Genomic DNA, 15,355 nt, shown 5'->3' with positions numbered 1-15,355 from the left:
TTTCCATACTTATTCTCTCCATGTGACCAAACCTTTTCAGTACTCCCTCCTCTGCTCTCTCAACCACACTCTTTTTATTACCACACATCTCTCTTACCGTTTCATCACTTACTTGATCAAACTACCTCACACTACATATTGTCCTCAAACATCTCATTTTCAACACATCCACCCTCCTTCACACAACCCTATCTATAGTCCATGCCCCACAACCATATAACATTGTTGGAACCACTATTCATTCCTTCAAACATACCCAGTTTTGCTGTCTGAGATAACGTTCTTGCCTTCCACACATTCTTTAATGCTCCCAGAACCTTCGCCCCTTCCCCCACCATGTGACTTACTTCTGCTGCCATGATTCCATCCGCTGCTAAATCCACTCCCAGATATCTAAAACACTTCACATCCTCCAGTTTTTCTCCATTCAAACTTACCTCCCAATTTACATGTTCCTCAACCCTACTGAACCTAATAACTTTGCTCTCATTCACATTTACTCTCGGCTTTCTTCTTTCACACACCTTACCAAACTCAGTCACCAGCTTCTGCAGTTTCTCACCCGATTCAGCCAACAGTGCTGTATCATCAGCGAACAACAACAGACTCACTTCCCAAGCCCTCTCATCTACAACATACAAATATATATATATATATTTATTTATTATCATGGAATGGATTGTAGGGCCTGAATGTGGATAGGGAGCTGTGGTTTTGGTACATTACACATGACAGCTAATGACTGAGTGTGAACAAATGGTCTTTTTTTGTGTACTCCTTGGTCCCTCCACCTCTCACACATATATCCTTTTTGTCAGTCTTTCCTCTCATTCTCTCTATGAGTCCAAACCATTTCAACACCCTCTTTGCTCTCTCAGCCACACTCTTTTTATTACCACACATCTCTCTTACCCTTTCATTACTTACTCAAATCAAACCACCTCACACCACATATTGTCCTCAGGCATTTCATTTCCAACAATTCCAGCCTCCTCCATACAACCTTATCTATAGCCCATGCCTCACAACCATATAACATTGTTGGAACTAATGTTCCTTCAAACATACCCATTTTTGCTCTTCGAGATAACATTCTCTCCTTCTACACATTCTTCATCGCTCCAAGAACCTTTGCCCCAACCCTCACTCCGTAACTCACTTCCGTTCCATGGTTCCATTCGCTGCTGAGTCCACTTCCAGATATCTAAAGCATTTCACTTCCTCCAATTTTTCTCCGTTCAAACTTGCATCCCAATTAACCTTTCCCTCAACCCAGCTTAACCAAATAACCTTCCTCTAATTCACTTTTACTCTCAACTTTCTCCTTTCATGCATTTTTCCCAACTCAGTCGCTGACTTCTGCAGTTTCTCACTCGAAATAGCCACTAAAGCTGTATCATTGGCGGACAACATTTGACTCACTTCCCAGGCCCTCTCATCACCAATAGACTGCATACTTGCCCCTCTCTCCAGAACTCTTGCATTTACCTCCCTAACCACTCCATCCATAAACAAATTAAACCACCATGAGGACATCACACATGCCTGGTGCAGACTGACACTCACAGGGAACCACTTACAATCCTCTCTTCATACTTGTGCACATACCTTGCATCATTGGTAAAAACTTTTAACTGCTTCTAGCACTTTACCTCTTTAACTCTTAGGACGTTCCACAAAGCGTCTCTATCGACCGTATCATACTCCTTCTCCAGATCCATAAATCCTGCATACAGATCCATCTGTTTTTCTAAGTATTTCTCACACATATTCTTCTATATATGAAATATATAAATATATGAATATAATTTTTCTAAGCAAACACTTGATTTACACATCCTCTACCACTTCTGAAACCACACTGCTCTTCCCCAGTCTGATGCTTTGTACATGCCTTCACCCTCTCAATCAATTTATTATTATTATTTTTTTATTATACTTTGTTGCTGTCTCCCACGTTAGCAAGGTAGTGCAAGGAAACAGACGAAAGAATGGCCCAACCCACCCACATACACATGTATATACATACATGTCCACACACATACATATACATACCTATACATCTCAACGTTTACATATATAGACACAAACTGACATATACACATTTACATAATTCATACTGTCTGTCATTATTCATTCCCGTCGCCACCCCGCCACACATGAAATGACAACCCCCTCCCCCGCATGTGCATGAGGTAGCACTAGGAAAAGACAACAAAGGCCACATTCGCTCATACTCAGTCTCTAGCTGTCATGTATAATGCACCGAAACCACAGCTCCCTTTCCACATCCAGGCCCTACAAAACTTTCCATGGTTTACCCCAGACGCTTCACATGCCATGATTCACTCCATTGCCAGCACGTCGATCCCGGTATACCACATAGATCCAATTCACTCTATTCCTTGCACACCTTTCACCCTCCTGCATGTTCAGGCCCCGATCACTCAAAATCTTTTTCACTCCATCTTTCCACCTCCAATATGTTCTCCCACTTCTCCTCGTTCCCTCCACCTCTGACACATATATCCTCTTTGTCAATCTTTCCTCACTCATTCTCTCCATGTGACCACACCATTTCAAAATACCCTTTTCTGATCTCTCAACCGCACTCTTTTTAGTACCTCACATGTCTCTTACCCTTTCATTACTTACTCGGTCAAACCACCTCACACCACATATTGTCCTCAAACATCTCATTTCCAGCACATCCACCCTCCTGAGCACAACTCTATCCCACACCTCGCAACCACATAACATTGTTGGAACCACTATTCCTTCAAACATATCCAGTTTTTGCTTTCCGAGATAATGTTTTCGCCTTCCACACATTTTTCAACACTCACAGAACTTTTGCCCCTCCCCCACCCTATGACTCACTTCCGCTTCCATGGTTCCATCCGCTGCCAAATCCACTCCCAGATATCTATCCATACAAACTTCCTACTTGTACACATGCCTTACATTCTCGGTAAAAACTTTTCACTGCTTCTAACAACTTGCCTCCCACACCATATATTCTTAATATCTTCCACAGAGCATCTCTCTAGATCCATAAATGCTACATACAAATCCATTTGCTTTTCTAAGTATTTCTCACATACATTCTTCAAAGCAAACACCTGATCCACACATCCTCTACCACTTCTGAATCCACACTGCTCTTCCCCAATCTGATCCTATGTACATGTCTTCACCCTCTCAATCAATACCCTCCCATATAATTTCCCAGGAATACTCAACAAACTTATACCTCTGTAATTTGAGCACTCACTTTTATCCCCTTTGCCTTTGTACAATGCCACTATGCAAGCATTCTGCCAATCCTCAGGTACCTCACCATGAGTCTTACATACATTAAATAACCTTACCAACCAGTCAACAACACAGTCACCCCCTTTTTTAATAAATAGCTTCCCATATATTTTCTTAGGAATAATCAACAAACTTACTTACAGTAAGTTTTATCTTAGGAGAGATGTTAGAAATAAGAAGCCGGAAATGTTTTTCGGACAACAAATTGATGTTGATTTGTCCATGTTTGCTATACATGAAACTCTTCTACCCTGTACTGCTCTTCCCTTATCTCTCCTTCCATATAGCCAAACTGACCAAGACAGCTCATAAATACTTAGATTTCATCACCTCTTCTAGTCTTTCTCCCTCATATCCAAAGCAAAATTTAATACACTTTCTTCTTTCACTCTATATGGTTTTTCAAAATCTATGATTGTACCTTCAAGATACATAGTTTTCTATGTATCATTTAGGAGAAACAACTAAAGATTTTCATGAAAATCCATGAGTGTTTCAGTCATATTTATGGTGAAGCATCTCATCAGTAATGAGGGTCACTTTGGTAAAGTCCCAGGTGAAGCATTTTATATTCCTAGTTAGCATGAAGCATGATGCATCGCATTGTATGAGAATCAAGCTTATCAAACTGAAACCTTTCACTTCTTGTATGTTTCTGCCTCATGGTCTCTTAGTTTTTAGGTGAGTAATGTAGGATTATCAACCTCTCATAATGTATAAGTAGGATGAAGATTAGTGTATTGAGGGTAATGTATGTATGTTGAGGGAGTAATCAAATTAAGTAGGTTTTGGAATTTGGGGAGACTAAGGTGAAAGGAGTGTCTGTGTAGTGGATGCTAGCGTGAATGAATTCTTATCATGATTTTAGAGGAGGTTCATTTTGAGCAACTTGGCTTTAAATCCAGTAAATATCATGTTGGATGTAGGTATACTTGTATCAATTATCTGCTTGTTTCTACATCAAACGCTGGGTAATTTTAAGATACCACTATAGATGGTTACTTTTATTCCATCTATTGTACTTAGCAGTGCAAGTAATAAAAATAGCAACTAAGCTGGTATATATGATGTCTTATTGGTATTAAAAAAAGAATTGTCACCTAGCATTTTCTAAATTTGGAAGGTAGATGGTGCATTAGAGATCTCAAACATTTTGGTTATATATGTAACTATTTACCATCAAAAGAAACTGATTATTTGAATTTTCCAATAGCCATGGTGCCGCCGGGTGATTCTGTGTTGCAAAAGCGTCTCCGTAACCTCCGAAAACTGACTGCAAGAAAACAGCGAGAGCAAGAAGCAAGAAAGAAGAGTGAGGAAGTAAGTGATGATGAAGACTTTACAGCACGAGCTCTTCCTGCCAGGTACCGTGTTGCCATTTTTTTCTTGTTAGATTCCTGTAATTAGGAATTAGATTTTTTATATCGTCACAGGGTATTCCCTGACTCATTTAGCAGTCGTTGGGTACATCTACTTTGTGACTGGGGAAATAAATTTCTTCTGGTGTAATGAGTGCCATATTATTCCCATGTGAGTTGTTGGCCACTTTTTTCTTATGGTAGCTGAGACAGTATGGGCAGCAGAATCCCTAATCGCCGCTATTTCATGTAAAGGGCATATGTAGACATACATATATTTTTGTCATTCATGTTTGCTGTTTCCTGCATTAGTGAAGTTGTACCTGGAAAAGATGAAAGAACAGCTTCATTTGACTCCATCTTCTCCCTAGCTGTTATGTAAAATGCGTCAAAATCAGAGCTTTCTATCCTCAGCCAATCCCCCTGGACCTTTCTGTGGTTTAACGTGAATGCTGCAGATGTCTTGGTTCATTGCTTCCTTTATACCACATCGTTCCAATTTACTTAATCCCATACATGCATCATACCCTCCTGCATGTTCAAGACCTGATTGCTTGAAGTATCTTTCACTCAGTCCTTCCATCTCATCTTCTGTCTCCTCTTCCTTCTTGTTTTCTCCACTTCTTATACATATGCTGTCTCAGACCATCTCTCTTCATTCATGTGCTCCGTATGTCCAGACCATTTCAACAAACCTCTTCAGAACTTCTCAACCATTCCTTTCTTAATACCAAACCTCTCTCTTAGTGTATCATTTCCTTCTTGATCAGCCAGCCACATACCACACTTCTTCCTCAAGCATTTTATTTCACACACATTCTTCCTTTTGTGCACTTATTTATGTGGGGCCCACCCCTCATGTCCATGCAGCATTGATGGGACTACTACCGTACCATCAAACATACCCATCTTTTCTCATACAGACTGTGACCTCTCTCTTTACACACTCCTAAATGCACCTCTGACCTTAACCCCCTCACCCATTTTGTGGTTCATTATAGCTCCTATAGTTCCAGCTATCACCTTGCTCACTCACAAGTGTTTTAAAAACCCCCACTTCTTTCATGTTCTTTCCATTCAAACTCTCACTCATGTTAACCTGTGTCTCCTCCCTGATTATCATCATTACTTTACTTTTATTTGCATTGACTCACTTTCCCAACCTCAGACATCAGTTTCTGCAGTTTTTCACTCTGGTCGGGGGCAGATTTTTAGATCCTGTTATATTCTTTTCTGTGATTGGCCACCAAATGATTTGGATCTTGATCCATTATCAGTGAGATGCAACAATTGCATGCAGCATATAAACTTAGCTAGATACAATATATATGTAAACAAAACTAAGAGTTATCAAAGTAAACTTCAGTTAGATAGACCAGCGATAAACCTAAACATCTTGAAATGGAACAGGTTTACCAATGCATGTCCAAGAGTTGAACCTAGGGTAATGAAAATGGTAAGCGGACGGTGTAACCATTTGACCACCAACGGGCTGAAACCTACAGTATATCTCAGGAACTGCAATCAACAGCTCCAGGACTCCACCCACTCACTGTTGGCCTGTAGTTGGGGGACAGGCTTCTCACACCCTGGCCCTAAGGGCACTGTAAATCAACTGACGGGCATCTTGGTAATGTCTATTTATTGGGACATGTAGTTTTCATCTGTAAATCATTGTAAACAATTTTATCATTGCATGCCGAAGAGTTGAACATGGGTTACCAAGGATGGTAAATGTACAGCGTAACCTCTTTTTACCAGTGATGAATTAAATCATATCTCACTGGAACTACCATAAACAGCTCCAGGGCCCTGCATACTAACTTTGAACTTGTAGGGGAGACAGGCTGTGGACACATTCTTGGTATTCCAAGTTCAACTCTTAGATGCACAAGTGGTAAGATTGTGTGTGATGGTTTATATGCAAACTTTATGTGTTCTTATATATAAGCATTGCCGAGATGCACTTGAGTCGATTTGTGGCATCCTTAGGGCCAGGGTGTGGGTTAGGCCCTGAAGTTGAAGATAGCAGTTTGAGAGAGATAGGTTTTAGCCCATCATTGGTCATGTGGTTATGCAATCTGCTTACCATTCTCAGTAATCCAAGTTAAACTTTAAGACTTGTCATGGAAAAATTGTGAACATTGATTTACATGTGAATATTGTGTTCAGATATATATATTGGAATGACTTTTTCAGATGTGAATTATTGAGGATTATATGCCAAGGAGTGTTCCTCATTCCTAGAACCAAAGATATGAACCACATCATGAAATGAAATTACTTGACGTAAGAATAGGATAAATTATAATTAATCCTAAATGTAAACAAAACTGACCAAAAATTAAGGTCGAGGCTTTTGGAGCAAAGTGGCACCTGGAAATTTTTAGTTGGGGGAGAAAACTTGAGAGGGAACTTAACAGAACAAATTATGACATTGAAAGTCAAATAACAATTTAGCCGTGGTTCTAACCATATCCACAAAGTCTCCAGAATACTCAAGTCCAAATTACAACTTTCAGAGTCCAGAATTTAGTCACTAAATTGTACAATGTGCCCATGCTCCTCTGGATGCTGTCTAATTGGGGGAATCATGGGTTATTTTGTTTTTTATTGCATCTGATTTATCTTCTCAATGTTCATCAGTACTCTTGGTGAAATTATGTAAGGTCTTTCTAATATAAGCTACCCCATACATTCTACCTGAATTTATGTATTTTATAGGTAAAAGTAGAGGCATTAGAATTTTGTCCTCATATTTGAACATGCTACCAGTAGTATAAGAGGAGGTGATTACTATCCTTAAATCAATAGTGGAATAGTTATCTCTGATAACTTGGAATGCTTCTGATATGAGTGCATAACTAACAGGTCCTAAGTAGGTAATTTTCAAAAATTTTATGTCTAGGTATATTATTGTACATGATTATTGTACATGATCGCTGTTTCCCATGTCAGCGAGGTACTGACAGGAAACAGATGAAGAATATCCCATCCACTCATGTACACATATACATACATAAATGTCCACATATGCACATATACATACATATACATATCAACATATGCAGACTTTGCATACATACACATGTATGTATTCATACTTGCATACCTTCATCCATTCTTGTCGCTACCCCACCCCCTAGGAAAACAGCATCACTGTCCCCTACTTCAGCGAGGTAGTGCCAGGAATACAGACAAAAAGGCCACATTCATTCACACTCATTCTTTAGCTGTCTTGTGTAATGCACCGAAACCCACAGCTCCATATCCACATCCATGCTCCACAGACCTTTTCATGGTTTACTCCAGATGTTTCACATGCCCTGGTTCAGTCCATTGACAGCACACCAACCCCAGAATGCCACATCACTCCAATTCACTCTATTCCTTGCATGCCTCTTACCCTCCTGTATGTTCAGGCCCCGATCGCTCAAAATCTTTTTTGCTCTATCCTTCCACTTCTAATTTGGTCTCCTGCTTCTCCTCTTCCCTCCACCTCTGACACATACGTCCTCTTTGTCAGTCTTTTCTCACTCATTCTCTCCATGTGTTCAAACCATTTCAATACATCCTCTTCTGCCCTGTCATCTACGCTCTTTTTATTACCACACATCTCTCTTACCGTTACATTACTTACTCGATAAAACCACCTCACTCCACATATTCTCCTCAGACATTTCATTTCCAGCACATCCACCCTCCTCCACACAACCATATCTATAGCCCATGCCTTGCAGCCATATAACATTGTTGGAACCACTAATCCTTCAAACATACCCTTTTTCGCTCTCTGAGATAATGTTCTCACCTTCCACACATTTTTCAATGCTCCTAGAACCTCCGCCCCCTCCCCCACCCTGTGACTCACATCTGCTTCCATGGTTCCATCTGCTGCAAAGTCCACTCCCAGATATCTAAAACGCTTCACTTCCTCCAGTTTTTCTCTGTTCAAACTTACCTCCCAATTAACTTGTCCCTCAACCCTACTGAACCTAATAACCTTACTGATATTCATATTTACTCTCAACTTTCTACTTTCACACACTTTACCAAACTCAGTCACCAAATCAATTTAATGAAATACAGAATGGAGTTAAGGACAGTAGGCATTTAGATAGACAGTTCTATGCCACATTATGGACCATTATGTCCCCCTGTTATCTCTCCTTCCCATGTGCTTTCCAGTGACATTTTTAAGAAATTCCTCCTGTTTTTTCCTTGACTTTAAACACTTTTCATTGTGCTATTTGATTATGCTTGTCCAACCAACCTCTGTACTTGGTATACTTATTCCTTTTGAGAAGTTGTTATAATTCTTTTTAGTTTCCAGTATATGTATACAGATGCTGATAAACTGAGGATATGGTGCTTGTAGCATTAATGATAGATGTATCTATGTACTCAGCTAGACTTAATTTTAAGATAGAGATGCTACTGTACATATATTATTCACTGAAGCTAATGTGTGTGATAAATCAGTGCAAGCAGTATCTTTTTACTCTTTCAGAAAGATGCTCATGTAGACTAATATTCAGACTGCATGACATAAGTAATATATCTTAGCTACCTTTCAGCCTAGATGAGATCCTGGCTGAGATAGACTCTAACCATGATGAAGATGAGAAAGCCAGCAAAGCAAGAGTCAAAGGGAAGGGCAAAAGGAAACAAGAAGGCAAGAAGGGCACTTGGATAAAAGAAGATGATGTGAGTACATGATTGTCTTGTGTAAAGAAGCTATACTTTTAGAGTATATCAATATGAGGTGAAGAATCCAGTCTTGTGTATATTTGTTGTGCAGTAGTAGTTTTCAGGTAACAGGTGTATTGAAACTTCAGATATATTTTCATTTGGGGTGGTACGAGTAATCACTGGGAAGAAGGGGTTAGGGGAGTTATGTCGATGATGACAAACTGAGGAAGATTCATTGATTGATAAAGTGATGGCGGAGTTATTGTTAACTGCTATCTTCATATAAGTACATACTGGCTGATTCAAGTTCTCCTGGCTCTAGTCTGCTTGCTCATGTGGAGCTACCACACCTTCTTTCACCACAATCATGCTCTCCCACTCTGGTCATCATACAGTACACTGCATCCTTCCTCCCTGGCCACCGCTTCATCTCTATAATCAAGCACCATCCTTTTCTGGCCACCACACCCTTCCTCACCCTCCACTGCTCCCTCCTTCCTTGGCCACTACACTCTGCTACCACACTCTGCCTTATCACCACTATGCCCTCCTTCCCTGGCCACTACACCCTCTTGCCACCATCATGCCCTCACACCCTATACTCACCCTGAGCAGCAGAGTAGCATTCAGTGATCCCAACCAGTCACCTCTACCATTTTCCCTTTTCATACCTCCTTTATTACTGGCACAGCTTTCCCACTCAACAATGAAATATTTTTCTGAGAATATGTAACCTCAGCAACCAGCAGGTTCTATCCTGCCAAGGAAATGGATGAATTATTGGCAGCCCTGTATGGGGGTTAGTTATTGTGCATCTGGCAACTTTCATGGTATATTTGCAACTGTGTGTAGGGATTGGTTGTCATACATCAGGCAGCCTTCTTGGTGTTAGTTTAAATAGAAAGAAAGACATACAGACAGGACTGCCTTTTCATGAGACAGAAGAGTATAGAGCAGAGATATAGTGCAGAAGGATTAATTGGGTATAGTCATTTTAACACCATGAAACACAGTGCTAGGTCAGTAGAGAGTGTGAAGAAGAGTAGATAGTGCTGGAGACATGAAAATGCATAGACATCTTGGGGAAAGTATGATTTATTCAAAGGAATTAAGTGAGGCAAGTAGAATTAGTTTTACTAAAGAGGGAAGCAAGTTTCACTGCAGATGATTGTCTTTAGAGTTATGACATTGCCATTATGTTTCTAAAATCATCCTGCTGGAGGACTAGGAAATATATCAGACATAGAACCTTGCTTTGCTTGATTAGTTTGTTTACTTTAGACTTATCAAACAGGAGAACCCCAGACTTTAAAAATTTACATGCTATATTTGCAGGTGAAAGACCCAGTGCTTATCAGAAAGTGAGACAAAGCTGATAGCTGTTACTTATTGGCTGTAGACTCACTATTGCCTCCAGACTGAAAATTCCTTTGAGTTGGAAGTACTTAGATTGATTATGGTTTTAATCTTTACTTATCCAGAAAGTTCCACATTAGTAAGGTGATTTGGAGAAAAGAGTATAGGTACTTTCCAGTTAACACTCATGTTGCAATCTTTTGTGCAGGAGGAGATAGTGGATTTCTTAGATGCCTCTGCTGGCCAGTCTCTCATCTCCAAGCATCCCATTCCGAGTGCTTCTCATAAGAAGAATTCAACAACTGATGATGAGGATGCCAGGGGCTTCAAGATAGACAAGAAAACGGGTAAACTTATTATTACAGATGATGGCAGTAAGGAGCTGAAGAGAAACCAGACCTCAGGTAAGTTTATGTAGCAGGGGATGTAGGCTACTCGTAATGTATCAGTCTGTCCATCTATATCTCTCTCAAAGGGTTGGCCATGGCTACAGAGTCTCCATGACTAAAGAACTCCAGTGCCGCTTCTTAGCCCTTAGTTCCTCACTCATAACAGTCCACTGGCAGAGTCTACTGCTGTGTTTGCAGAGGCTCTTTCGATGTACATAACAATTACTTCTATCTAATGCTCCTACCTACTGCTTCTAACTAATTTTCCTTCCTCATAATCATGCCTAAATGTTCCTACCAACTACTTCTATCTACTGCCCCTACTGTTTTGCCTAAAGGCAGGGCTAGCACATGGTGTTCACCGCAGAAAAATTTAGTTCCCAAGAATGAGCTGCGTGAGTTTGAGTTAGGTGTTGTCAGATGTTGCATATGACAATGAGAGATTGTATATTTGTGGACAGAAAGAAAAGACAGCTATCTGGGTCAGAGGAGTGCAACTTGACTGCCACTAAAGTTCTGGCTAACTGAGCAGATGTCACAAACCCTCCTGACACCCAGGCAGGTAGTACTGGTAATGTGCCTGCATTGTACAGGTGAAGGTTTTTAAGGTTTTGATATAATGACTCTTTTAGTAGAGATGGATTTTATGGTAGACACTGATGAGTTCCTGGACTTGAAGGCTGGAGCATGGTATTGAGAGGGAGATCTTGGGGCCCCATCTAAAATGTTGTACAACATTTGAATATGCAGCTGTGTAGTACCTTAAGCATTTGGAGAAGATTCTTCATGGGATATACTTTGGGAAAACCTATAACTTTGTGAAGACCTTTTGCATAGGTGAAATGTAAACACTGTCAGTAATTTTTAACTGGATGTCTTTGTATTATAAAAGTGAAGGTGTGTGAGGTATTAATGCTATGACTCTTTCACTAGAGATGGATTTTATGGAAGACATTGATGAGTTCTTGGACATGAAGGCTGGCGCACAAGATGGGAAAATAAAGAAGCGCCAGAGAACTCAGAGTGAAGGTTCCAGTGAACCACTACAACCTCGTAAAAAGGTATGAGGGGAATATACGTATACGTATGTAAGTAGGAGAGATGGCCAGAGAGTGTTATTGGATTACATGTTAATTGATAGGCGTGCAAAAGAGAGACTTTTGGATGTTGATGTGCTGAGAGGTGCAACTGGAGGGATGTCTGATCATTATCCTGTGGAGGTGAAGGTGAAGATTTGTAGAGCTTTTCAGAAAAGAAGAGAGAATGTTGGGGTGAAGAGAGGGGTGAGAGTAAGTGAGCTTGGGAAGGAGACTTGTGTGAGGAAGTACCAGAGACTGAGTGCAGAATGGAAAAAGGTGAGAGCAAAGGATGTAAGGGAAGTGGGGAGGAATGGGGTGTATTTAGGGAAGCAGTGATTGCTTGTGCAAAAGATGCTTGTGGCATGAAAAGCGTGGGAGGTGGGCAGATTAGAAAGAGTAGTGAGTGGTGGGATGAAGAAGTAAGATTATTAGTGAAAGAGAAGAGAGAGGCATTTGGATGATTTTTGCAGGGAAATAATGCAAATGACTGGGAGATATATAAAGGAAAGAGGCACGAGGTCAAGAGAAAGGTGCAAGAGGCGAAAAAGAGGGCAAATGAGAGTTGGAGTGAGAGGGTATCATCAAATTTTAGGGAGAATGAAAAGATGTTTTGGAAGGAGGTAAATAAAGTGCGTAAGACAAGGGAACAAAGAGGAACATCAGTGAAGGGGGCAAATGGGGAGTTGATTACAAGTAGTGGTGATGTGAGAAGGAGATGGAGTGAGTATTTTGAAGGTTTGTTGAATGTGTTTGATGATAGAGTGGCAGATATAGGGTGTTTTGGTCGAAGTGATGTGCAAAGTGAGAGGGTTAGGGAGAATGATTTGGTAAACAGAGAAGAAGTAGTAAAAGCTTTGCGGAAGATGAAAGCCGGCAAGGCAGCGGGTTTGGATGGCATTGCAGTGAAATTTATTAATAAAGGGGATGACTGTATTGTTGACTGGTTGGTAAGGTTATTTGATGTATGTATGACTCATGGTGAGGTGCCTGAGGGTTGGTGGAATGCTTGCATTGTGCCATTGTACAAAGGCAAAGGGGATAAGAGTGAGTGCTCAAATAACAAAGGTATAAGTTTGTTGAGTATTCCTGGGAAATTATTATTTTTATTATTTTTTATTATACTTTGTTGCTGTCTCCCGCGTTTGCGAGGTAGCGCAAGGAAACAGACGAAAGAAATGGCCCAACCCCCCCCCCCATACACATGTATATACATACGTCCACACACGCAAATATACATACCTACACAGCTTTCCATGGTTTACCCCAGACGCTTCACATGCCTTGATTCAATCCACTGACAGCACGTCAACCCCGGTATACCACATTGCTCCAATTCACTCTATTCCTTGCCCTCCTTTCACCCTCCTGCATGTTCAGGCCCCAATCACACAAAATCTTTTTCACTCCATCTTTCCACCTCCAATTTGGTCTCCCTCTTCTCCTCATTCCCTCCACCTCCGACACATATATCCTCTTGGTCAATCTTTCCTCACTCATTCTCTCCATGTGCCCAAACCACTTCAAAACACCCTCTTCTGCTCTCTGAACCACGCTCTTTTTATTTCCACACATCTCTCTTACCCTTACGTTACTCACTCGATCAAACCACCTCACACCACACATTGTCCTCAAACATCTCATTTCCAGCACATCCATCCTCCTGCGCACAACTCTATCCATAGCCCACGCCTCGCAACCATACAACATTGTTGGAACCACTATTCCTTCAAACATACCCATTTTTGCTTTCCGAGATAATGTTCTCGACTTCCACACATTCTTCAAGGCCCCCAGAATTTTCGCCCCCTCCCCCACCCTATGATCCACTTCCGCTTCCATGGTTCCATCCGCTGCCAGATCCACTCCCAGATATCTAAAACACTTCACTTCCTCCAGTTTTTCTCCATTCAAACTCACCTCCCAATTGACTTGACCCTCAACCCTACTGTACCTAATAACCTTGCTCTTATTCACATTTACTCTTAACTTTCTTCTTCCACACACTTTACCAAACTCAGTCACCAGCTTCTGCAGTTTCACACATGAATCAGCCACCAGCGCTGTATCATCAGCGAACAACAACTGACTCACTTCCCAAGCTCTCTCATCCCCAACAGACTTCATACTTGCCCCTCTTTCCAAAACTCTTGCATTTACCTCCCTAACAACCCCATCCGTAAACAAATTAAACAACCATGGAGACATCACACACCCCTGCCGCAAACCTACATTCACTGAGAACCAATCACTTTCCTCTCTTCCTACACGTACACATGCCTTACATCCTCGATAAAAACTTTTCACTGCTTCTAACAACTTTCCTCCCACACCATATATTCTTAATACCTTCCACAGAGCATCTCTATCAACTCTATCATATGCCTTCTCCAGATCCATAAATGCTACATACAAATCCATTTGCTTTTCTAAGTATTTCTCACATACATTCTTCAAAGCAAACACCTGATCCACACATCCTCTACCACTTCTGAAACCACACTGCTCTTCCCCAATCTGATGCTCTGTACATGCCTTCACCCTCTCAATCAATACCCTCCCATATAATTTACCAGGAATACTCAACAAACTTATACCTCTGTAATTTGAGCACTCACTCTTATCCCCTTTGCCTTTGTACAATGGCACTATGCACGCATTCCGCCAATCCTCAGGCACCTCACCATGAGTCATACATACATTAAATAACCTTACCAACCAGTCAACAATACAGTCACCCCCTTTTTTAATAAATTCCACTGCAATACCATCCAAACCTGCTGCCTTGCCGGCTTTCATTACATGGGAGGGTATTGATTGAGAGGGTAAAGGCATTTACAGAGCATCAGATTCGGGAAGAGCAGTGTGGATTCAGAAGTGGTAGAGGATGTGTAGATCAGGTGTTTGCTTTGAAGAATGTATGTGAGAAATACTTAGAAAAACAAATGGATTTGTATGTAGCATTTATGGATCTGAAGAAGGCATATGATAGAGTTGATAGAGATGCTCTGTGGAAGGTATTAAGAATATATGGTGTGGGAGGTAAGTTGTTAGAAGCAATGAAAAGTTTTTATCGAGGATGTAAGGGATGTGTACGTGTAGGAAGAGAGGAAAGTGATTGGTTCTCAGTGAATGTTGGTTTGTGGCAGGGGTGTGTGATGTCTCCATG

The 15,355-nt window shown here is 40.9% G+C and overlaps 1 protein-coding gene across 1 annotated transcript in view; it reads left to right on the top strand.

Moving 5' to 3' along the window:
* LOC139749523 (RRP12-like protein) overlaps positions 1-15,355 on the top strand; it is a 249,271-nt gene that overhangs the window by 214,028 nt on the left and 19,888 nt on the right. The window contains exons 13-16 of the mRNA XM_071663484.1: positions 4,529-4,679; positions 9,251-9,380; positions 10,930-11,125; positions 12,044-12,171. Coding sequence (XP_071519585.1) covers positions 4,529-4,679; positions 9,251-9,380; positions 10,930-11,125; positions 12,044-12,171 — 605 coding nt within the window. The remainder of the gene's footprint in view (positions 1-4,528; positions 4,680-9,250; positions 9,381-10,929; positions 11,126-12,043; positions 12,172-15,355) is intronic.

The sequence above is a fragment of the Panulirus ornatus genome, chromosome 7 (assembly GCF_036320965.1).
Source record: "Panulirus ornatus isolate Po-2019 chromosome 7, ASM3632096v1, whole genome shotgun sequence".
Lineage (NCBI taxonomy): Eukaryota > Metazoa > Arthropoda > Malacostraca > Decapoda > Palinuridae > Panulirus > Panulirus ornatus.
This window is presented reverse-complemented; position numbering and strand designations above follow the sequence as displayed.